At 40.4% G+C, this 26,377-nt stretch overlaps 1 protein-coding gene and 1 long non-coding RNA gene across 5 annotated transcripts in view; one reads left to right on the top strand and one right to left on the bottom strand.

Moving 5' to 3' along the window:
* The window catches only part of LOC128315538 (uncharacterized), a 60,981-nt gene extending 50,438 nt beyond the window's left edge, over positions 1 to 10,543 (top strand). Inside the window, exons 3-4 of the long non-coding RNA XR_008298375.1 lie at positions 3,361 to 3,479; positions 8,510 to 10,543. This is a non-coding gene — a long non-coding RNA (uncharacterized LOC128315538). The remainder of the gene's footprint in view (positions 1 to 3,360; positions 3,480 to 8,509) is intronic.
* The window catches only part of SLC35F1 (solute carrier family 35 member F1), a 439,134-nt gene that overhangs the window by 62,845 nt on the left and 349,912 nt on the right, over positions 1 to 26,377 (bottom strand). For all 4 annotated transcript variants that reach the window (XM_053222332.1, XM_053222331.1, XM_027056362.2 and 1 more), the window contains exon 3: positions 15,564 to 15,691. In XM_053222332.1, coding sequence (XP_053078307.1) covers positions 15,564 to 15,691 — 128 coding nt within the window. The remainder of the gene's footprint in view (positions 1 to 15,563; positions 15,692 to 26,377) is intronic.

Raw genomic sequence — 26,377 nt, forward strand, 5'->3', positions numbered from 1 at the left:
TACGGAGCTTGGAATCTTATGTAGGAAGTGGCAATCAAGTAAAATATATAGTATGCCAATGGTGATAGAAGCTATGGAGAAAACTAAAGCAGGGGAGAGGGGAGGGAGTGCTGAATGGGGCAGGAGATTGTGATTCTAAACATGGTGGTCAGGGAAAGACTCATTGAGAAGGTAACATCTGAGCAAAGTCCAGAGGTGTTTATCTCATTCTCTGGCAGATAGTAGATGCTGAATGATGAAAAACCTCTGCTTCTTTAAACCGTCTGGGGAGGGTTGCTGTCACGGAGGTAACTGGTACTCCCTAAAGCTGCGTATTGAGATGATTTTGGCCAAAGGAGCTGAAGGTGAGTGCTCCGTGCAGTTGCTAGTTCCTGTCCTCATTCTCTGGCCCAGATGGTGTCACAACTCCTAAACTGACCATAGAGCCTCCCACTTGATGACTCTGAAAAATACTCAACTGTATTCTGTCTTTCTGTTCAAGGGATCTTGAATTGGAAATGGCCCCTGACCCAGAAGATACAAGCAAGAGGGAAGACAGGAAGAAGGGCAGAAATAATTCCTGCTGTTTTCTCAGAGACTGATGTTTTTATTTTTTTTTAACGTGTATTTATTTTTGAGAGAGACAGAGAGAGAGCATGAGTGGGGGAGGGGCAGAGAGAGAGAGAGAGAGAGAGAGATACATAAACCGAAGCAGGCTGCAGGTCTGAGCTGTCAGCAAAGAGCTCGATGTGGGCTCGAACTCACAAACTGTAAGATCATGACCTGAGCTGAAGTTGGAGACTTAACTGACTGAGCCACCCATGTACCCCGAGGTTGGTGTTTTTAGAATTGTCATGGTCTGAGTCTTAAAAAGTCTCAGCAGCTTTAAGACTGTACCCTTCCTTCTTAAAGCACCTCATAGACTTTTACTGATTTATGATTTCTTAACAAACACATCTATTCAAATGCATTGCCAAAGTAAGCAGGCTCTGCACGTTTTTTTTTCTTTTTTAAAGCGCAAGTACACTCTTCTACTTGATGTATTTATTACAGGTGAATTTTGTGCAGTGATCGAGTCAAAGTGATCGAGTCTACTTCTGTAAAGGCACCCAGTCAGTCGTGATGCAGGAGTGTTTTCCTGTGCATCTATCCCTGACAAGACAGCATCAAAATGCTCCTCCAAGGAGACATTGTAGGTGGCATTGGGAACCCTGGTATCTTAGTAACCACAGAGAGGGATTAGGTCCTTGGCAGGATCTCTTCTCAAAAAATGGAAACAATGACACAGACAGGCAAAAAAGCCTGCTCTTGCTCTGTGTGTTTCTGGTTCCTTTTGGAGACAGCCTTTAAAAGGTTAGTACCTTCAAATCTGCCTGGGGGTGGGGAGGAATTCAATACTGTCTCCAATGAATTAGTTTCCCGTTGCTGCTGTAACAAATGAGCGCAAACTTAGTGGCTTAAAACAATATACGTTCATTACCTTACCCTTCTGGAAGTGGGAAGTCCGAAAACGAAGGTGTTAACAGAGCTATGTGCCTTCTGGAAGCTCTAGGAGAGAATCCCTTGCCTTGCCTTTCTCAGCTTCTAGGGCTACCTGCATTCCTTGCTTTGTGGCCCCTTCCTCTATCTTCAAAGCCAGGAGTGTAGCATCTTCAGATATCTCTCTCTTTGATCTCTGCTTCCACTGTCATATCTCCTGCCACCTTTGACTCTGGCTCCTCTTTTCAAAGGACTTTGTGATTATACTGAGGTCACTCAGAAGACCTAGGATAATCTCGTCATTTCAGCTTCATTAATTTAATCACATCTGCAAGAGTCCCTTTGTCTAGTAAAGTACCGTATTACAGGGGTTAGATCTCTGACATCTTTGGAGGACCATTGTCCTGCCTAATACACCAGCTGTGTTCATGCATAATGAAAGGTGTGCCTTGAAAATAATGAGGATTTTTTTTTTAAGGGGGAAAAAAAAAACCCTGCCACTTATTGAACAGGGTGTGCAGGTGTTTACATATCTAATCTTCTTTAACACACTGGAATTCATTCAATCCGGACATGGTTGTCATTCAAGGTAGTCACTCTGGAAGGTCATGGGTGTATTTTAATGAAGTTTTCATTGCTCAAAAACATTCTGAACTTTCTGAAATCACCTTTGGAGCACTCACTGGAATATTCTTAATGGAAGCAGCCACTAATTCTTTGAGAGTAGGTTTTATTTTTTGGATAGAACACAAATGCTGGATTAAGCTAGATAATAGTTTGGGGAACCAAAGGAAGGATAAGTTATAAAGAAATTTGCATGATTTAAAATTGGCTCTGAAGATGTCAAAGAAATTCCACAGAATTTGAACAATGGTAGACACATCTAAGCAAATGTATAATAAAAAGCCCTTTGAGGAATATTAATTTGAAGGTATAAATTTGGTTATGTTTACTAAACCACTCTGTTTATATCTTACATAGTAAAATATCATTATTACCTCAAGGACATTTTTAGTTGAAAAGTAAAGGGGATCCTTATATAGAAAGATGTTTCTAATGATAAACCATTTGGAGTTTGCCTACTCTTAATTCTCATGTTACAGTGTCTAATTAGGGAAGTTATTTGTTACAAACTAGCTCTTTTCAAATCCATTATCCTTTCATATTGTGTTCCCTAATTAAATCCTTTACAGGGTATAGCATTGTGTTTTAAATGAGCCCAAACTAGATCAGTGGTATTAAAAAAATCCTCAAATCTTATAACCAACACATAAAATTTCTTACTCTCTCTTTCATCTTATTAATAATCTTAGTGTTTCAATAAACCAGGGAAATAATTACCTGGAGAAAAGTATGAAATATTATCAGTGACGTTACTTATAGAATTTTGCTTGGGGAAAGGCAGGGAAGATGACTGGAAATAAAAACATGACTAAATTTCTATCAAATGATTTCTTATTTATAAAAATCCCTTAAAGGCCAAATGAACACATTTGGACAATGAGCATACTGTAATTGGCAAGATTTTAAAGCATGGCTAATCGGAAAACTCTGGCTTTTTAAAAAATTGAAATATAGCTGATAAACATTCTTATATTAGTTTCAAGTATTTGACCCAGTGATTCAACAATTCTATACATAAAGCTCCCTCACCACAGTGAGTGTAGTCACCATACAGTGTTATTACACTATTACTTACTATATCCCCATTCTGTAATTTTCATCCTGTGACTTACTTATTTTATAACTGGAATTTTGTAACTCTTCATCCCCTTCACCAATTTTGCCCGTAAACCAGTCCCCTCCCCTCTGGCAACCACCAGTTTGGTCTCTGTTCTCTGTATTTATGATTCTGTTTCTTTTTTTTTTTTTTTTCATTTGTTCACTTATTTTGTATTTCAGATTCCACATATAAGTGAAAGCGTATGGTACTTGTCTTTCTGTCCGACTTATTTCACTCAGCATAATACCCTTGAGGTCCATACACGAAACAAGTGGCAAGATCTCATTCTTTTTTGCAGGTGAGTAATATTCCAGTGTGTGTGTGTGTGTGTGTGTGTGTGTGTGTGTACGTACCACATCTCCTTTATCATTCACCTATTGATGGATACTTATATTGTTTCTATACCGTGGCTATTGCAAATAATGCTGCAGTAAACAAAAGGGTGCATATATCTTTCAAATTAGTGTTTTTGTGTTCTTTGCGTAAATGCCCAGTAGTGAAATTGCCTAACCATACTGGAACAGCCTGACTTTTAAAAATTAAATTAGTTTCTTTTAAGGCTTATAAGTCATAACTTTTGAAAGCACAGAAAAATTTGAGTTTTGAAACTTTATTTACTTGGCCATTAGAAGACCTGCTTTCAATACCATACTTTCTTTGTTTCAGTCTTGTATTCTCCGTGTCCTCTGTATCCCTGTCTTTTTCTCTTACACACACACACACACACACACACACCCCCACAAACACAATTTAGAGGTGTTCACTAAATCTATTTGCAATTCCTTTTTAAATGAGTGAAAACATTGATTAGAAGTGTCCATTTGGGGGCTCCTGGGTTAAGCGCCCGACTTTCGATCTCGGCTCAGGTCATGATCTCACGGTTCGTGGGATGGAGCCCCACATCAGGCTCTGCGTTGACAGCTTTGAGCCTGTTTGGGATTCTCTCTCCGTCTGTCTGTGCCCCTCCACCGCTTGTGCTCTCTCTCTCTCTCTCAAAATTAATAAGTAAAGCATTTTTAAAAAGTGTCCATTTACCCACAATTCCACCAATTCTCTTCTGTGGACAGCTTGCACTTTTGGGAGGTGTAAGGCGGGCAGTGGTTAACAGATTAATCTCTGTGTGTGAATATATTGAAGCCTTGGGGATATCCAAGGCTGAGCTTCCTATGTCTTCCCTTTTGCCCTATTCACTCTTATCCACCAAATAAGATAGGCATTTTGGCCATTAATTCTGAAAAGATGAATCTTGTTTGTGTGGTATAATATTGAACTATAAGAGTGTTTCACTTTTCACAAACTTAGTATATGGAAAGAATACCTATAGAAACAAATATAGTGACTATTCATGGTACAAAATGATTTTTCAATTTACAAGAAATACACTGTACATTTCCCAGTGTGTTAAAAATAGAAATCATTTATACAAATTTATTTACAAAGAGTATTTCAGGAACATGTTCATTGCAAAAAAGGTGGTGCATCTGTACCACAGGAGAAAATTCTCTTGATTTTACATGTCAAGCAACGGTATCGCATGGCTTTAAGGTTTGTTTAGCCCCTAGTGCTGTGAAAACATGATTCCAAGTAAGATATTACCATATTTGTTTGTACAGTTTCCCCTGAAGTTTTCACTCCCAAACAGAGTGGGTTGGAAGAATTTTGTTTGTACCTAGAAGCGATCTCATTCATCTTTATGAGGTTTCACTTCTATTGACTAGCAAATGGTCTTACATGAGGTAATACAGTAATCAATCAGTGGCAAAGCTAATTGAAATGTTGGTTTCCTAACCTCCTCTTTGTGTCTCAAGCAGTCTTTCACCTGGATCGCTTTGTACACAACTGTACGTTTGTCATTGCTTTTCTTCAGTTTGCTGCCCAAGAGTGAGAGTGTGGACTGGTTTTCTCAGATGGGATTAATGGAAAGAATACACAAAGTGGAAACTATGTGAGTAAAAGGAGCTGGTTATTTATTGAGCAACTACCACATGTTGGAGGCATGGCTAAAGTGGTAGGTGTCCTAGCTTGGCGACTGTCATAGGGATCTCAGACAAGTCTAAGAATGTTGGAAGACCAGTGAGAGTTCTGTCTGTGGGAAGGACACAGGAACTTCACCGAGGAAGGTGTTATAGGTGATGGTAGGATCAGAAAAATATAATGTTATTGTTTGTTGCATTATTTTTGCTTGGGGCAGTGGGGAAACCAGGACCATTGAATGCAGTGTTACATTTGCACACACAGGACCACACCAGGAGGCAGGTTTTTAAATCCTTTAAGTGGGAAAATTGATGCTCAGACAGAAAACAAACATATAAGGGCATCTCACTCACTTATAACCTGTCCACCTGAGTCACTGGAGCTGACACTCACCAGGGAACCAAGTGGCCCCATTTTACTGTGGGATTCATGCTGTCAGTAAAACCTAGGTTTAGAGACTCCACTGAATTGTCCCCTCCAGAAAGTCCTCTCTGTCACTGGTGGCTTCAGTCCCTCTCTGTAATCCGGTAGCATTTGTGTGTAGCTCCATTCCACTACTACTGCTCACACTGTAATTTGTCTATACATCTGTCTTCCAGCAAAATAGGATAATTTTTTTGGGGGGAAACCTAGTTTTCCCCCTTCGGTCATGCCCCATTTAAAACTGAGCCATGAAGAAAAAGACAAGAAATCCTTTATTAGAACAGAGAGGTCATTCATCAGGTTTCAAACACCAAGCTGACTTTCCTGACTTCTTTAGCAAAGAAAGGTCTAGAGTCAGGTTCATGGACAGAGAAGAGATTCTAAATTCTGTAATTCTTCCTTGGAAGGAGGATTTGAAACAAAGAGTCCATGCTAAAGAGGAAGAGGATGGGAAGCTTGTCTCTCCCACCATGGACTATGGGAAGAGAAAAGGAAATTAACATAGGAGAAGTGAGTGTTGAGTCACATTTGTCCAGAGGTGCCTCTCTTGGATTGCAGTCCCAGAGGGAGAAAAAATACTAGATAGTTAGAGAGGACACTGAAAGCAAAGCAATGGTTTCCTTTTGGGACAGCCACACCAACCTGAAGAGGCTGCAGGGAACAGAAGGTGAAGTGTTGTTAGCAGAGAGCACTCTAACTCCCAGAATCCTTTTCGGCTCCTGTTTTGCCAGAAGTCTTAGTGCTCTGCAAAGGGGTGAAGGCTGGCTTCCCTGGGGTGGGGTGAGAGGTTCCATATGGCAGGAACCATCAAGGCTGGAGACCAAATGCCTTCACGGCCAGATACCTAGAGGCCCGCAGCATCAACGGGGATCAGAGAGGCAGTCAGCAAGGAGAGGGAGACTGCTGGGGGACACAGTGAACAGCAGAGGCCAGCAGAATGCCAGGCACAGAGTGCGTATTCAATCCAGCAAGTGTACACCCAACAACTGGGGGGCTGCCTTATGGTGGAAAGCAGCCAAAGGACCAACAAGGTCCCAGGTCACCAGGTCACACTACAGACCCACTCACACACCATCTCAGAAGTGAGTATGGAAGAAGGGACTTCTGAGCGTTTGTCCAAAAGCAACTCAGCTATCCAAAGAAAAACTTTTAACTGCAAGAAATTAGTAGTTTTTATAATGAATCAGACCTTCCCCTGCACCCACTGCTATTTAGCCAGCTTGAGGGCATTGGGGGGGAAGGTTCACTGAAAAGATTAGATTGATTATAGGATATAAAGAAGATGTAGATGCTTTGAACATCTAAGAATAGCATGAGTGAGTCTGTATTGAGGCAATGCCTATAACACTTGAGCTCCTTCCAAAGCACAAAAGACTCTTAAAAACTGAGAACAAAGTGAGGGTTGATGGGGGGGTGGGAGGGAGGGGAGGGTGGGTGATGGGTATTGAAGAGGGCATCTTTTGGGATGAGCACTGGGTGTTGTATGGAAACCAATTCGACAATAAATTTCATATATTAAAACAAACAAACAAACAAACAAAAACGCTTGAGCTTCTTGAGACCTGGGACAGTTTTTTCATCATCTTTATATACCCAAAGCATAATAGAATACTTAAGAGGTGTTTAGAGTTCCATATCTGAGAAATGCATGAATAAATAAACTTACTGATAATAAAATTACTAAAGGTCATTTGTGCTGTCTTGCCACATAACTCACCTTTAGAAATTAATCCTTTCATTCCTTAACTTATGTATTCAATTATTTCATACATTTTGGCATCTATGTGTACATGATCTTGTGCAGGAAACAAAGATGAATTGCCTCTGAATTTATTCAAACATCAGAAATGTATTCAGTGCTTATCGTGTACCAGGTACTCAGGTCCCACCTTCAAGATCCTTATAGACATGTGGCGGCGGGGGTGAGGAGAGGGGCGGGGGGAGAAATATGTAAAAAAACACAACTATCATAAAAAGTAGAAAATGGCAGTTACCATAAGAAAAGGGAAGCTGAAGAAACAAAGAGAGTGAAGACAGGATCCAATGTGTGTTTTCCTTTCCTGCAAGCAGGGCTGTTAGAGACTACAGTGGAAGCGAGGGAGACAGGTGCTCTCTTGTTTCCCAATGCCTTTGTCTGTGGCATCTGAAGGGCCAGCCCATGGAGCCCAAGTCAATGAAGTATAATATGAAAGCTCTCTTCTGTAGAAGGCAGTTCTACAAAACACATTTTTAAAAAATTTTTTAATGTTTATTTATTTTTGAGAGAGAGAGAGAGAGAGACAAAGAGACAGAGCATGAGTGGGAAGGGGCAGAGAGAGAGGGAGACACAGAATGCAAGGCAGGCTGCAGGCTCTGAGCTGTCAGCCCAGAGCCCAATGCAGGGCTTGAACTCACGAACTGCTAGATCTTGACCTGAGCTGAAGTCAGACGCTTAACCGACTGAGCCACCCAGGAGCCCCTACAGAACACATTTAAAGACAGGTTTAGGGATGGGCATAGTCATGGAACTAAGGAGAGATTGAAGATAGTCCCTCTGGTGATGGGCAAAGGTCTATATTCTCTCTCAGGATAAAAGGCTGACAGGAAACCTGCAGTGCTCAATCAAATATTTAGATTTGAAGTGTTGCATATTTATTTCTACAATCATGAGAATAAAAAGTCCAGATCTAAGAAACCTGAAAGACATTCAGAATATTGTATTCCCTTTAAGGCAAGAACTTTGTCTGCTTTTAAAGCTTTGCTTTTAAACGCACTTTAAAATATCTCCTGAATAGTCATAAACTGCCACAGTCTTGCACCAGGGACAGGTAAAAACAGCAAGGGGAAAGAAGGAAATACAGTCTTAAAAGCTGAGCTCATAATCGTAAACTCAAGCCCATGAAACTGTTTCTAATGTGCATAGGCGTGCTTTGTCTCTGGGCTCATCCACAGGGCGGAAATTCAAGTTGGCTACAAATAAGAAGTTTAGTGACTTTGTCTCATGTATCATAACTTCTGGACTATGGGACCCCAGCTATGTGACTCCTGGGGATGAGCGGTATCACTCTCTTGTCTCCACTAAACAAGGCATACTTTCTTCATCGCACTGCCACGTCATATCCTAACTGTTAACGCCACTGCCCACTGCCCCACAGCAGGGCTGGAGTCTGGTCTGTAGTTGCACCCCGAACCTCTAGCCACAGCACAGGCATTTTTTAATCAATAAACACGTCGGTAGGGCAAGTCTATTCACACGACTTAAATTTTAGACATAACAAGGTACACACTACCCAGCCTTTCTTTGTGTCTGATACAACTTACCTTAAGTCTGATACACAAAGAGAAGACCCACAAAGGCCTGAGAGTGATGTAAAGCGATGAGACAAACTGCTACGTGTGGATGCGGTAGCATGTTGTGTATGTTACACATGTGTTGTGCATGTGCTGTAGCATGATGTGTGTGTTACGTGCCCATGCTGCATGCGTATGCCCTGTAGAATTAGTCTCAGGGCTGGACGTCGCGCTGCGCACGGGGGAGGCTGGCTTGCATTCTGTATCATCCTGTCCTAATGTGCCTGAATCAGAGGAGTGGAACAGAAAGCAGACAACCAGGGCTAGAGGTATTTCTTTCTCGTGCTTTGCTCCCGATGTCAGCTGCTTGAAGAATGGAAAGGGCTCTGAAGTATGCACCGTGTGAAGGAGGGGCTGTGTTAGAGGATAGACCCTTCAGCATGGCTACCAGCAAGAGTACCGTAAGTCGTTTCCAATGTGAGTTAATTTTAGTTACCAAATACCATATTTGAAGAGACCAGCTTTCTTCTTCTTTCACAGAAGCACTAGTTTCATCTGTTTGCATTTTAGTACTACGTGGCTGAAAAAAGATGAATAATCTTTAGGCGAGAAGTTGTAAAGCTGGTATTTCTACTGGAATGGTTCATATAGCACCGTTATAAAAATAGCATAGCTTTTAGAATTTATCCAAATGTCATTGCTAATCTTTCTCAAAGTCACAAGTACAATCTATTCATTCTCCACAAGTCAAGAGATGCAAACCCACAAATGTGTCTTTAGAATACAATCCTTATAAATCTCTTTCTTTTATAATAAAGGGAACAGCTGGATTTCTTCACTTCAGTGTCTCTCTTCCATCATCTTTTTCCTTAATATGTTACTTCTTTTGCCATTGTTAACTTTCTTTAGCTTCCGACTATAAAGGCAAAGTTAAAAGTTTTTTTTTTTTTCCAAGAGACGTTCAACATTATTAGCCCCTAGGGAATTATAAATGAAAACCGTGAAGTATCACCATGTACTTTTTGGAATGGCTAAAATGAAAAATAATGATGACACCGAGTGCTCATGAGGGTGCGAAGATGGAGACCGACCGATCTCTCCTACATTGCGGGAGGGGATGTAAAACGGGACAACCACACTGCAAAGTTGTTTGCCGGTTTCTAAAACCAAACAGGCACTTTCCATATGATCCAGCAATTGCACTTTTGGGCATTTATCCCAGGGAAATGAAACCTTGTGTTAACACAAAAACTTGCAAGTGAATGTTCATAGCACCTTTCTTTGTAAAAGCTCCAAATGGAAACAACCCAAATGGCTTTCAACAGGTGAATGGTTAAACAAACCCTGGTATATCTGGACCATGGAATACTACTCAGCAATAAAAAGGAATAATATATTGATACATGCAACAATCTGGATGCACTTAAAGACATTATGCTTAGTTGAAAAGGAAAACAGTCTCAAAAGGTTAAATAGTGCCTAAGTCCATTTTACATAGCACCCTCCTGCCGACAAAATCATATAGATGGAGAACAGATTAACGGTTGCCTGATGACCAGGATGGCAGTGGTGGGTTGGGTAAAACTTCACAGGGATAGCACAAGGGAGTTCCTTTGTGGTAAATGGGCAGTTCTGTATTCTGTTTGTGGTAGTGTTTACACAAACTTACATGTGGGACCAAATTGCACAGAACTACACACATGAAGGAAAAGAGGTTGAAAACTGAACAAGGTCTGTAGTCTAGTTAACCGTATTGTACCAATATCAATATCCTGGTTTTGACATTATACTAAAGTCATATACCATGTCACCGTTAGGGAAAGCTGTGTGAATGGTGCAAAGAACTCTGTACTTTTGCAATTCCCTGTGAGTCTATAATCATTTCAAAAAAATATTTTTCCAGGGTGCCTGGGTGGCTCAGTCGGTTGAGCATCTGACTTTCAGTTCAGGTCATGATCTCGCAGTTTGTGAGTTTGAGCCCCCATCAGGGTCTGTGCTGACAGCTCAGAGCCTGGAGTCTGCTTTGGATTCTGTGTCTCCCCTTCTCTCTGCCCATGCTCATGCTCTGTCTCTCAATAGTAAATAAATGTTAAAAAAATTGAAAAATGTATATTTTTCCTCTCAATTTTCATGTATCAGTTGTTTGTGACATTTAACCCTACGTTTGGTGAATGTACTGAAAGGGCAGGAGGAGAAAGCAAAGAGAGGCTCTTCATGTCTTTTTGCTTTATGTCTCTGTTTTTAAGAGAATCAGGAAACGAAAGTATTTGGTGCTCTGCCAACTATTAATGAAGGCTGTCTTGCTAAAACAGAAGTGCTTTGAAAAAAGGCTACTGGGTCACATCCTATCATTTCTTTCCTCAGAAACTCTCATGGCTCTCTGTTACCTATAAAATGAAGTCACACTCTTTATCCTGCCATTGAAGACCTCTCATAACATGGCCTCAACTTAGAGTTTCAGCTCTACATTCCTCTCGTCCTCTATTCTATTGATGAGAATCCATTGCTTCAGTCTGTTTTCTACACCAGAGCCCAAGTTTTCTTAAAAACTCACATTTGGATTCCCCTGGCACTTGTCCTAAAGAATCAAACCCTTGACCTGGACATCACGACTCATAGTCTGGCCCCTGCCTCCTTTTCCAGGCCATCTTGTACCACTCTTCATTCTCTGTGTCCAGCCACATGACCTTGTCCACAACTTCATCCTTGCCACAGCCCTTCCCACACAGGGCATTGAGCACATTGTCTTCTTTGCTTGGACCTCTTTCCACTCCTCTTGTAGATCTCAGCCCCACTATCAATTCTTGAGGAAAAATTTCCCCAACTCCCCAGTTGAGGTCAGGTTGTTTTGACAACCGTTCTAATAGAACACTTTCCTTGAGAACATTTATCCCTCGTTATAACTATACATCCATTCCCTTGATTATTTGACCAAAGCCTGCCTTCCCCATCTGAGTGGAAGCTCCATGAGAATACAGAGGGTGTCTGTTTTTGCTCACAACTTTGTTCACCACTTAATACAATGTCTTGAACGTAGAAGTATTCAGTTATTATTTTTTAAGTGACTAGATGAATCAAACTGGAACAGCTGCTCTCCAATCATATTCATTGGGTTTCCTTCCCCCAAACTCTGTCATGCTCTTCACTCCAGGTGCAAAGCTATACCCACATTTTATCCTGTCTACACTTTATCCAATTTTATAGACCACAGGAATGGATACTTCCTTGCCTTTGGAAATAAACATCATCTGTGCCTCCTTTGGAAACTGTAGCACTTAGGCATCTGTTCTCTTGCCATACTTGGTGTTTTTGTATAAAACCTTTATATATATTTATATTTATATATTTATAAATATAAATATAAATATAAATATAAATATAAATATAAATATAAATATAAATATAAATATTTATATAAGGTTTTTATACATAAAACCTTATATAAAGGTTTTATAAGCTTATTATAAGCTGAATTAATTTATGGCAAACTCCAAAAGAAAACGGGAGGTGGCCAATTTAAGCTGAAAGAAAATTTCAAAACAATATATGTAGGGGCGCCTGGGTGGCGCAGTCGGTTAAGCGTCCGACTTCAGCCAGGTCACGATCTCACGGTCCGTGAGTTCGAGCCCCGCGTTGGGCTCTGGGCTGATGGCTCAGAGCCTGGAGCCTGTTTCCGATTCTGTGTCTCCCTCTGTCTCTGCCCCTCCCCCGTTCATGCTCTGTCTCTCTCTGTCCCAAAAATAAATAAAAACGTTGAAAAAAAAATTAAAAAAAAACCAATATATGTATACACAGAAAAATCAAACAAATCTAACATTTTCTCATGCTTGGTGTAATTTTCAAGAATGAAGATCCCACGAGTCATGCTCTGAACCCATCACCAAAGGTAGCAGGAGACAATACTATATATACAATAACCTTCAGAAAAGTGGAGAGCTACTCAATGATTGTATATGCCTATGTTTCCTTATCCAATGGAAGAGAAAACAATTGTCCACAATAGTGATGTTCTTTCTGGGTTCTACATACAAACCCATCCAGTAATAAATGTGTGTGAATTCTGTGAGTGGCTGACAAAAATAAAAATTATAGAATCAAGGGAAAATTATTGATCTTTGTTAGTTCTACCAAGTAAATTAACTTACTAAACAGCAGTACAGACATGGTTCCCAGAACAAATGCCTCCTTCTGTTCTGACCATTTATTGTTATTTAATAAGTTTATTTGTTGTAGGTGGCAAAAATAATTCTAGAATTGTTAGCTTCAACTTGCTTTTTTCTTTCTGCTATCTGTTGCTAACTAAATTACAATGAAGACCAACTGATATTTCAGTAGAATTATTATTTTTCTTTCTCTCTACAGAGTTAAGATAAACTTTTTCATAGAATGGAGCATTGAATAGGTGTTAAACAACTAATTTGAGAGAGCTGGCAGGATGGATTTGGATGGCGGTGTATGACATGGGTTGAACTAAACACCTGAAGACCAGGGGACCGGTTGTTAAGAATAAATTGTCACTGTTCACAAACAAAATGAAAATTTTGAAGGGGGAGCTTGGGTGGCTTAATTGGTTGAACATTCGACTCTTAATTTCATCTCAGGACATGATCTCATGGTTCATGAGTTTGAGCCCTGCATCAGGCTGTGTGCTGATAGCTGGGAGCCTGCTTGGGGGTCTCTCTCCTCCCCTCTCTCTGCCCCTACCCAGCTTGTGCACACACACACACACACACACACACACACTCTCTCTCTCTCTCTCAAAATAAATAAACTTTAAAAAAATTTTGGAAAAAGCTCCATAAGAAACCAGCAATTGGTTGTGACTTTTCAATGCTTGAAAGAAAAAAAAAACAAAAAGTCAACTGTATTTTCAAAGGGTGAATTCTCCTCATACTCCCCTAGGCTCATTTCTAGTTTTTGATTCTAGGCTAATGGGCGCAGTTCTGCCACAAAGCTAACATTTGTCTCTTCGTTGTCCCACCACATCTGTATGGACATTCTGGAGGTCTCTACATTTAGGTAGAGAACTGCTGGGAATCTCTATGCCCCAAATACTAGAAATAAGTGCAGGTGAATTAACTTCTCTGAACATTTATTGAGTACCTGGCATGTGCTGGGTTTTCTACCAGGTACCAGAAAGTCAAAGGTGAGCAAGAAATCACTCTTGCAGTGAAAAAAAACCTCACAGTTTGGTGGAGTAGGTAGGAATCATTCTTAGGTAAGGCATCATTCTTAGGTAATAAACACCATTCTTAGGTATGACAGACTACAGACAGAGCTAGAAGACAAAGTGCCATGGGAGCACAAAAGAGAGATGTCAGTTGTCGCTGTGGGGTTTGTTGAGGTGAGTAAGAGTTAAGCTGGGCGCAGAGGCTCTACAGCTGATTTCCAGCATCTGTCCACCTCTCCTCTCCCACAGTGGGATTGCTCCCACCCTGACTCCAGGAGTGAGTGCTGATTGATGAGCCAGTGATCCTCAAGCAGACATGATACCTCTCTGCCAGAGGGCAGGGACACTTTTGGTTGTTACAACGACTGAAAAAGATGCTGTTGGCATTTAGTGGTCAAGGGATAAGAATATTAAATGACCAATAAAGTAGGAAAGGGACCCAAATCATGAAAAATTGTCCCTCTAAAATACCAGTGGTACTCCTATTGAAAAACATGAGTCTAAACCAATCAGAAAAATCTCATCCTGTATCGCGTTGGGGAGTCCAAGTTTAAGCCAATTAGGTCCCAGCATCTCCCTGTTATCATTGCGGTCCAATCAGAGCTCTGGACTTTTCTTCAAGGGGTCTGGACAAGCATCCTGTCTCTCAATGGGCGTGTGGGAAGAAGCCTGTAGCCCCATCGAAACCCATTCTAGATAGCTTCCCATTCAGTCCATATAATCTCAGTTTGTTTAGGGGGTTGGTTTGCTTGTTTGTTTCTTCATTTTTGTTATTGTTGTTTCTAAGCAAATTATTAGAATGGCATCAAGTCTAAGTAAACTGTTATATGAATAATGTTTTGTTTTCATCCCGGAGCTTTGGAATGACTACAGAATTCATAATATTGCCGTAAAAGGAGAAATGAGGGTGAAACAAAAATAGGCAAACTTATTATTTATGGTGTAATGAAGAATGTAAGTGGTGCCTGGTGCAAATTGTGAAAACCCAAGTTAAACTTGCAATTGTGTGTATGCATGTGCATAAAAGAAAAAGAGAGGGAGGGAGGAAGGAAGGACACAGTGATTATCTTCATGAATAACGCTATTTAGGCATTTATGTCTTACTCTTTTACAAGAAATTCCGTCCCTTCAGGTTGCAAAACCTCCTCATTAAAGAAAGCTAAAAGAAAAAATTATCAAGCCCTGTGATTACTTAATCAAAGTCCATGAACATGTTCTAAATAGCTTAAAATAGCTCTTTTTATGCTTATTAATAACTCTCCTACTGACATAAGATTAGTTGCTCCTATTCATAGCTAGAAAATATTTTCCTACGTTGTCAATCTTTATGGTCTATTAAGAACAAAGAGGAAAAAGATATCCAATTACATCTGAATTGAGAAAAACTAATAAGACATAGAAATAAAGCTCAAGTTATTTTTTATACACCCAATTTTCCTCTTGTAACACTTCTAGAGGAGTATTCAGATTCCCAGGTGACTCAGCTGAAAGGAAACTACATCCGGAAACAGAGGCAGCTGCGAAGAACAGAAGAGTCGCCAGTACCTGGATGCTGGTCAGAGTCGTGTACTGGTAGGCCTTGACCACCAGGTAATTTGCTTCCAGGTCGATGAGTCCCAGGATCATATACTTCCACCACCTTCGTCGTAAAATTGCCAGGAGGTTTTCTTCTCCTGTGTTATGAAGGTAAGAAGAAAGGGGTTAGGTTCTGAACACACGTTCTAAAGGTTCTAAACTGCCTATGTAGAAGGATTCTAAAATATTACCGTATGATGTATTTTTTACTGTTCCTTATCAAAAGTTTAATTAGACAAATGAGTTGTGTCCAAGACCGATGTGTTTTTATTGTACATTTTGGCCTTTCGGATTGGTTTCTATGCCAGAGGAAGCCTGGGCAGGATTTTAGATCACCATGCAAAGCATTTTCTCATGAGCGTTTCAAGGAAAACACATTATATCATGTAAAAATAAAAGGAAAGGTGTGCCAGAAAGGCTGCATACACACACAGAGTCCAAATCATTCCAAACTTCAGTATTGTGGTAAAATAGAAAGAAATGAAATGAGGGCAGCTCAATGACAACGGCCTATGCTTGGCAGCTGATCTGCAGTTAGATTCCAAGACTCCATCCTGAGCGCTTGCTCAGCTTTGAACGTTACATGCTCTGAACATTATATTCTGGTGGGGTGTGGGTGATGGGAAACAAAGGAAGTAGGGGTCATTCTCAGATGGAAAAGAGCCATAGGATCATGGGCTGAATATTGCCCCAAACCCTCACCATCTTGCCTCTTAAGACTATAGCATCAGAACAGATTTGGAATCCCTTAGTTTTTCATCTGTATTTTTACATATTTCAGGCCTGAGATAAGCCTTATTTTTCAAGAGGAAATCATGATTGTTAATAATAATAGCTCTTTGGAGCCAACCTGTGAGGTCTTCCTAGAGGATGGTGAATATGTAGAAACCCTGAGTGAATGGTGACTGTATTCATTATGGATTGCTGCACAACCATTATCCTAAAACATTGATGCTTAAAAAAAGAAGCATTTATTATCTCATAGTTTTGTGGGTCAGGAATCTGGACACAGCTTAACTGAGTGCCTCTGTTTCAAGATGTCTCAATTGCAGCCAAGTTGTCAGCCATGGATGTAGTCATATCTGAAGGGCTGACTGGAGAGGGAGCTGCTTTTTTTTTTTTTTAATTTTTTTAATGTTTATTTACTTTTGAGAGAGACAGACAGAGTGAAAGTGGGGGTGGCAGAGAGAGAGAGAGAGAGAGAGACAGAGAGAATCAGAAGCAGGCTCCAGGCTCTGAGCTACAAGCACAGACCCTGACACAGGGCTCAAACTCAGACTGTGAGATCATGACCTGAGCTGAAGTCGGATGCTTAACCGACTGAGCTACCCAGGTGCCCCGAGAGGGATCTGCTTCTAAGCTCAGTGAGAATGGCTGTTGGCAGGCCTCAGTCCTCTCTACAATGCGGGTGGGGGGGGGGGCGGTAGGGGGTGGCAGTGTGGGGGGGGGGACCTGCAGTCTTTCTTATAGCCTATTACCATAAATGACACTTCTGCCCTATTTGATTCTTTAGAAGAGGGTAAGTTCAAGCCATATTCAAGGGAAAGAATTTTGTAAGGATGTGAATACCAAGAGGCAGAGATCATTGGAGGCCATCTCAGAGGTTGGCTACCCAGTGATACACACCTTCAGTACTATAGCTGTGCTTAAGCTGGTCCTCAAGAACCTCAACAGACTCCTGAGCCACTCTTAGAACTTTGAACTCCTAATTTCTACCATTGGTCTTATTCCAGTCACCACAATAGGAGGTGAAGACCTTTTCAACGTTATGAAGACTCGTAAAACAAAGCTTTCCAGCTACATGGATAATGTCAGGGTGTGGGTCGTGTCTGGTTGGCAACAAGGAAGGAGAGGTCCCTGGACCTTTGGTAAGCTAACCCAGTTTTCAAGCCTTATTTTGGATGCTATGCTTCTCATATCCTTTGCTCCAAACACACTAAAAATCTCTCTCAGTGAATTGCTAATTCCTGTTCATCCTGCAAAGTTTAGTTATTCTCTCCCATTTTGTCTGATACCACTGCCCCCTGGGTAATGTGTACCCAGCTCTGAATAGTCTTTTCACATGATTGCAATTACTTAGAAATTGTCTCTTCAGTGAAGAAACTAGGAATTTGGGGATGGTAAGACATCACTGTCTTACTCATACATGTATCCACAGCACTTAGCATACTGACATATACTAAGGATTAGCTAAGTGTTTTGGAATGAACAAATAATTGAACTGAAAAAAGTGTGAAGTGCTATCTCTCTGAATATGTCAAGAGCCAGCTCTAGAATATGAGTCACATTTCTTAGTGTTTTGCACTTAGATTCATAGCTGGTAGATGTGATCCCCAAGGTTATTTCCTCCCAGCCAGCTCATTTTGGCAATGCCCTCGCACAGCATTTCTGCCTTTCTTACTTGCCTACACATATGATAAATCAACACACCTCTCAATTTATTTTGTAAATTAGTGATTCGCAACTTCACTGAATATTCCCATCTTCTTGAGAGATTTTTAAAAATTTCAATGTCTGGGACCAGTCCCCCCAAATTCTGATGTAATTATCTTTGGGTGGGGCCAGAGCATTGAGCTGAGGATCAAATCTAAGACTTTCAAATGGTTGGTGTCCAATGGCGATGCTCAGGATGACCTCAGCTAGGAATTCCAAAGAGGTATAACCACAGACGATTGAAGACTCTTCATACCAAAGAAACATCTGAACATCTGGCCTAAAGTATGCTTTCCCTTGTCTTGTCTCTGGGCTTTCCCTTGTGCTGATTCCTCTGTTTGGACTATTCTTCCTCAGTCTCCAAATGAAGGATCAGCATAGACACCACCTTCAGGAAGCCTTCCTTGATCTCTTAACTCAATCTTCCTAGGACTGGGTTTCCCTGTGATGAGCTTCTTTAATATCTTTTGTTTATCCCACATATAAGACTTATCTCCCTGTAATGACCTGTTTTCTTGACTCTATTACCCATTAGATTATTAACAATTTGGAGAGCATGGCATTGCCTTGGTCATCACTTTATCTCTAGGATCCAACAGTATATGGTGAGTGGTCAATAAATAATACAGAATGTATAAATAAATTTCATGTTTAATAATCTTAGCAATGCTAAAGAGCATCGAAATTGAGGTACTTAAAATATATCTACTATAAACATTCATGTTCCAGACAATGAAAATTGTTTTTTAGTTAGAATGTAGACAATACCTGACACAATTAATTTGGTGACCATTTTACACATTATATACTATACATAGGACATCAAAAGGTTGATGGCATATTTAACTGCAAAGCTGCAATTCTATAGTCACAGGTCATTGTCCCAGTTAATTTACACAATGAACAGAGAATTGCCAAACTCGGAGCATACCAGCCACATCTCAATGATGTAAGACTGAAAATCTGGGTCATGGTGCTGTTTGTTCTACCAATCAATAACATATTCAAAGTGTAATTCATTACATAGATTCAAAGGAATGATTAGTTGCCTTGCTGTTCCGCTGAAGAAGTCTGCAAAGCAAAACACTCTAAATAAATGTTCCATATTGTTTCATTTGAAGCACCAGAAAACATACAACACTTTTGCAGAGCAGAATTATCCAGGAAGGCAAGAGAGCACTTTTGCATTTTGGCTGAGCAAAAAATCCAGCCCTTGAAAGGACTGCTTAGGGATTTGTCTACATGGCTCTCATTAACACTGATGTACAATAGGTGATTAAAATTCTTTCTAGAATAATGAAAATGCATTCTTTACAGCCTTTGTGCCAAACCGCTCCCTAAATCTCATGAAATAGGGCCATCCATAAGAAAGAGAAGCACAAGTGGTGGTATGTTAATGTTTTGAAATTTTTCTTCTTCTTCTTCTTTTTTTTTTTTTTTTTTAATTAACTAGAAACAGTAATAAAATCCATGGGTGGAAACTTTAGAATTACAGTCTGGCATTTAAATGCATTCTGTTAATTATTATTTTTATTATCAATATGTTCAAATATAAATAAAAATATTAGAGGACAATATAATAAGGTAACCTCCAACCTGATTTTGCTACATTTGTTTCAGAAATTTGGGGATTCTTTTTGAGGAAGAAAATGCTACAGATAAAACTGAAGCTCCTTTTTTGCTCTTGCCAAATTCCCTTCCTTTCCCTCCTTCTTTAAATCATTGCCTTGATATTATTGTGAATCCTTCATGTTTATGTTTTTGTTACACCTTTTCTAGGTATGTTTGTATCCAAAATACTTCATAGTTTAAAGTTTTTAAACTTTATATGAAAGTTTCTTGTATATACTGTACATGTAACATTCTTCTAGGGTTTTTAAATATTTAACATTGTTTTACAAATGTATCCCTATTGTTTCATGTAGAGCTAATTTATTTTAAACACTGTATATTATCATATTTTATGAATCTGTCACAGTTTATCTAGTCTCCCACCAATAACCCATCTAGGTTGTTTCCATTTTTTCTCTATTAGGAACAGTGCAACAAAGAAAGTTACTCTAATTTTAAGTAACAGCACTCCAGCAACAATAACTACTTCAATAATTAAGAACAGGGAAAGAAATTACTGGCAATCTTGATCATGTCATTCATATTTAATTTTACTAAGCACCAACAGCATGGTCAATCAAAAGTGTTTTTGAGTTTTTGTAACAAATAACTTCTAGGATACTTACTATGTACCAGGCAGCATCCACATGCCTTACAAATAACTAATTTACCTAATCCTCATAATAACCCCATAGAGTAGAGATGGCTATTAACTCTACGTGCAGATGACAAGATCAAGGCCTGGAGGAGTTAAATAACTTGCCCCAAGGGACACACAGATAAGCCAGGATCTGGACTCATGACAATCAGGCACTGGGCTTCAAACTCATTAGCACTGTACAAATTTTGCCTCACTGATTTGTAACGGTGGCGTTGTCCTCAGGAGTCACACATTTCTCATTAAAGACGCTTTCATGACCTACCTGTCCCGACTCACTGCTGGGTGCCCCACTGCTAACTCCAGGAGGTGCCCATCACACTGAAGCCCGTGTGCATGGCGCCCCCTGGAGTTGCCAGTACCCATGATGCAGCTGTGTGTCTACCCCTGAAGCGGCTTGGGGATGAGGATGTGTCCCAATCACCATCAAGTCAGTATCAAGGATATGGTGTCTCCTTGCCTGATGTAAAGTCCATGACAGACTTGCCCTTCTAAAATATAAAATAAGGTCTAAAATAAGTTCTGTAGCTTAGAGAAGTTTAATGACGAATTACTGTTTTATGCTGTGCTACTTGCTGAAGCCTCAGGCATAAAAACACTGGTCACACACGGGTGGGGCCAGGGTGGTGGTGGTTATTAATACATGCTGAATGAAGGAAGGGAAAACTTTTGTACAAGAACCGAAACATGGTTAACATTCATGGCAGTGCCTGGAAAACAGATCTCTGATTCATAATATTCATAGTATTCTTGTTCACCCCCAGTGGTAGTCTGAGTAAAGAGTAACAGCACTGTAAGACAGTACCAGAGGGAACAAGACAGCTGCATTATTCTTGGGACATTTTCATTAAGGGCTCTCACGGGTGGTGTGGTCTTTCATGGTGTTCTTACGCAAGAACAGGACCCAGCATGCTTTGCCGAGAGTCTACAGCAAACGCAAAGCCCCTACACAGGGGGCGAGGCCCTTACTTGAACCGGCACCTCCTTGGCTCACAATCTGAAGCCATAACATCATCTTTATCGGGATTCCCAAGGGAAGTGTTTACGTATGAATCGGTGAACCTGAAAAATTTTAAATGACTGATGACGGAGGTTTTAATTACTCACCATTAAAAGCTGAAATATATTAGAATGGAAAGCTTGAGACAATTTTCTTTAGTCAGAAAAGTGAACCAAATAAATGCACTTAGGAGGAAATAAAAATATAAGTTGTTCACAAAAAGGATTGCAACCAATTATACTTTATAACATCAACCTGAGTATAGGGATGAAATACAAAAAAAAAATAATAATGAAGATTAAATTTTGTTTTGTATTCTTTCACTCATGTTTACTATTAGAAACAGTGCGATTAGGACGAGAATAAAGACAGAGTTGCGTCTTGGTCGTATCGGGTTGCATCTCAGACCTGGGGTTGAGCACAGACTGCCTTCTGCTATGTGGTCCTAAGTAATCTGGTAAATGGCTCTGAACCTTGATCCCTCTACTGTGAAAGGTAGTATGAGTAATGTATGCAAGCTAATGTCTAATATAAGGTATGTGCACAGAACATAATAGCAATGGGTAGGGTTCTGAAAGCCTTGTATCCTTCCAGCCACCCGCTGCATCTAGCTCACCACGTGTGGTAGAGCTGCCTAGAGGAAGCCCAGGAACATGAATCCTCACAATTATCACTTCGGGCCTCAGCTACCTACCCCTCTCTGTCCCTTACCCTAGGTCACATCGCAGCCAGCATACAACATTTGTCCAAACTAGAGGCAAGCTGAGGCCTTGTCTTTGATGCCTCTCCCCCGGACCAGCCAGTGTTTTGATCCTTTGCATAGCACCACTTACCCTGAGAGTGGAGGCTGTGTGAACGTGCAAGTTTTCTGCCATCTTGTGCCAGGCCCTTCTCTTGTTTACACATCCTCAGCTAAGCCCCACATAGTGATTTAGACAAGTTAGTCAGTGTAAGATCTTGTTATTAAGGCGAGAGCGCTGAATAGCACCTTAAAAATCTGCTCAGTCATCTGGCTGTTTTCCAGAAATGCCTAGTAAAACTTTGAAGAAAATACCTAAAAGCAGCTAAAGATGAATCATAATCCCATCAGGTTGTGGTAGCCGTTACTATAAGTTGAATGGGAGAGAATAAAGGATAGATGTGTAGAAATGATCGCACACAGGATAGGTTTCTCAACGGTAAGTTTATTTTATTTCTTTCAAAGTTACATTTCTGGCATTGATAATTAAAATACAATATTCTAGCTCTAATTATGAACTCTATTACTTCTTCTGAGATAAAAGCATTTACACATTGTAATATGAAAATAAAAGTCTCAACTTTTCAACATGTGTATTTCAGTGTATGTTACCATTTCTTACATGAACCAAATCACTCAAATCTTAGAAAACTTCCCTTTATGAATTGTTTAAGCTGTCATCTTTTATGAAGCTAAGATATATAATTTTATGGGGCACATTTATTCAAAGTATCCAAACTTCCTGTTATCTTGATGTGTCTTAGAAAATACAATTACTAACATTTTCTTCTTCGTACCAATATAACAATCGGTATGAATTGATTGCCTAGCTTTTATCATCCAGATAGTTAAAACACATAGGAAGATAAATAAATAAAGAACTTTTCAGAGGTACCTGGATGGCTCAGTTCGTTGTTGAGCATCCAACTCTTGATTTCGGCTCAGGTCACGATCTCACAGTTCCGGTGTTTGAGCCCCATGTCGGGCTCTGTGCTGACAGTGTGGAGCCTGCTTAGGATTCTCTCTCTACCTCTCTCTCTGCCTTCCCCCCCTTCCCCGCAAGAAAGAAATAAAGAAATAAAGGAAGAGAAAGAAAGAAAGAAAGAAAGAAAGAAAGAAAGAAACCCTAAAAGAAAGAACTTTTCAGGGGGCACCTGGGTAGCCCAGTCAGTTAAGCATCTGACTCTTGATTTCAGCTCAGGTCATGGTCTTATGGTTCATGAGATCGAGCCCGTGTCAGCCTCCCTACTGACAGTGTGGAGCCAGCTCAAGATTCTCTCTCTCCCTCTCTCTCTGCCCCTCCCCAACTCACATGTGTGTGCTCACTCTCTTTCTCTCTCTCATGCTCTCTTTCTCAAAATAAGTAAAGAAATTAAAAAAAAAAAGAACTTTTCAAGATATCTAAAAACCCACATACAGGGGCACCCAGGTGGCTTAGTCGGTTGAGTGTCTGACTTCAGCTCAGGTCATGATCTCATGGCTTGCGGGTTTGAACCCCACATCAGGCTTTGCACTGACAGTGCAGAGCCTACCTCAGATCCTCTGTCTCTCTGCCCCTCCCCCACTCATGCTCACTCTCTCTCAAAAATAAATAAACATTACAAAATTTAAAAAAAATTTTAAAACCTATAAAACAAATTGCATACCAACTATTAAACTCTGTTGACCGATACCTGTGTGCTATGGGTTGCTTTACCTCTTAATGAAAACAGTGCATTAGATCTAAACAACTCCCACAGACAAATCCCACCCAGAATTTCTTTAAAACATGTATGCTGTTCAGCATGCATTTTATGTTCTTGGAAAAGAGCATCTTATGAAAGAATAAACCTGCATGAATGACTAAACACTGTCACTGTGAATAACTGAAAGAAGAATCTGAAAATCTGATAAATGTTAAGTTGCTGCATGGTCAAACACAACCAACATCTCTGTCCCATGTTTCTAGTTGTATTAGACACATTTATTCATATATATCATCTAACAATTAAAATTTAACCCATAAAAACCAAGCACATCTTTCTCCCCCAAACTCCTGTCCAGTTTATGCCTTTTCTTGAGCAGCCACTCCTTGGCGGGGGAAGGATGCATTTTAACTTTGTTGTATCTTTAACGGTTGTCTATATGTGCAGGTTCTTGCCCTGAAAAGTCTCAGCAAGAGTTCCTCCCTTTTGATTTAGGTAGTGAGTCTGTGAGGCTGGGCTGTTCCCTTAGGGTTGCTTGGCTGTTCAGCTCCAGGAGGCAGATTTATCAGAGAAGTCATCAAGAATGGTGCCCTTTGAAGTCATGTATATGGCAGCCATGCCTTCCCCTTGGTGGGGCAACATAAAGAGGGCACTGGAGTCATTCAGCAGTGGGCTTCAAGCCAGGCTCTTCCAGGCACTGGGCATATGATGTTGTTTTGCAACTTTGTCTCTGTAACCTCCATTTTCCTCATCTACACATTGGACGTACACACTGGACCTGCTTTCTTGAATATTTATTAGAACTAAATGAGATATTTGAAAAATGCTTGACATGCTGCCTGGCAAGTAGCTTTTGTTATTACTATCTCGATTGTTATCATAGCTGGTCTTTCTGCATGCCCTACTTCCTACATAATGTAGTTGTATAGTAAAGAATTGAACCTTGCTCCAAAAGTGGTTTTGGGATTTGAACTCGGCTAACAATATGATTCAGGGTAGGGGCTGGCCATGCCAGAAAGACCAACAATGTGATTTGTGGGGCGGAATTTGGTTGCCCCCAGACTCTGGAGACTGAGATCAGCCACATGGGCAATCAGTCATGCCTACATAATGGAGCCCCAATAAAAACCCTGGACACAGAGGTTCTAGTGAGTTTCCCTGATTAGCAATATTTTGTCCATGCTGTCACACACTGGAGCTGGGAAAGTAACACATCCTACTCCATAGGGAGAGGATAATGGAAGCTCTTGACTTGGTACTTCTGGATTCTGCTCTATGTGCTTCTTCCCTTGGTTGGTTTTAATCTGTACCCTTTGCTTGCAGTAACTGTAATCATGACTCTAATAGCTTTCATTGAGTTCTGTGAGTCCTAGCAAATTACTGAACCCAGGCATGGTTTTGGGGAATACTTTCTGCCCTATGAACTTGCAGTTGGTGTCAGCAGAGAGGGTAGTCCTATGTGGACTCTAAACTTTCTCACTTGGCTTAAACTCTCACAGTTGATGTGGGGTAATGGTAGTGTTGGGGCTATGGCCCTAAATCTTTGCAGTCCTCAAATACAACTAAATTTGTTCCTCTCTTGCTCAAGAACTCGAGTACACTTTAGGTGAATCTCAGAATAACCAGACTCAGAATCCTCCAGGTCTGAATTCAAATTAAAACAAACAACTAGTCTCCTTTCCAGATGATGCTAAACAATGTATGTGATTATTTGTTATCTATAAAAGGAGTGTAGGAATTTTGTGCTTTATATCTAAATTTTCTGTCATTATAAAGATATCGCTTACAATGGGAAATACTGCTCACTAGCTTAAAATGGTTAATGATAGGTTGGCTGTGTGTGGGGGCAAATGCTTTGATTTGAAATTATTCAAAGCAATCATAATAAAACTATGTGCTAATATAAATCTTTCTATTTTCCTGGGGGGAGCCTGCTGAGAGGAAAATGTATTTGTCCTTTTTAATGACAAGACTATTTTCCTTTTCTTCATCCCATTTTGTGAAAAGTGACCCTACTTGCCTTTTGGAGGCTTCCTGTAATTGGCCCTGATGCCTCTTGACATTAGCAGATGAATCTGTCAGTTTTATGAATTTTGTTTTGAACAAAGAGCTGTGTAGCAGCTAATGACACATGATGTAAGGGGAAGAGGCCAACGTGGGCTTGCCTCTGGACTCTTGCTACTTGCTGAGCATATTCAAAAGACAACGTGACAGAAAGTGCCAGCCTGAACTCTTGAGGGCTGACCTTGAGCTCTGACATGAGAACATCTGTCATGATGGACAGATAGGTTAGACCCAACATGGCAAATTAGCAAGAGAAGTGTCCACAGGCCAGAAACGCTGGTAAAGCAGAAATCTGGTCAGCCTCCTCTCCCCTGTCCACCCTCCCACCTCCAGCCCAAATGCCAAGCACAGATCTACCAAGGCCATTTCTGTTACCTGACATCTATTTTTCACTGAACACCATTTGTCAGGCACTGACACCATATATTCATTCTCTCATTTACTTGCCACCCTATACTCTAGGTTAAAAGCATGAAGTCAAAAAGACCTGTGTTAAGGTACTGACTCTGCTCCTGAACTGGCTGTGTCACCTTGAGAAAGTTTACTCATTCATAAAATGAGTCAGACACTACTCATTTGAAAATATGCTATAGG

Source organism: Acinonyx jubatus, chromosome B2, assembly GCF_027475565.1.
Source record: "Acinonyx jubatus isolate Ajub_Pintada_27869175 chromosome B2, VMU_Ajub_asm_v1.0, whole genome shotgun sequence".
NCBI classification, from domain to species: domain Eukaryota; kingdom Metazoa; phylum Chordata; class Mammalia; order Carnivora; family Felidae; genus Acinonyx; species Acinonyx jubatus.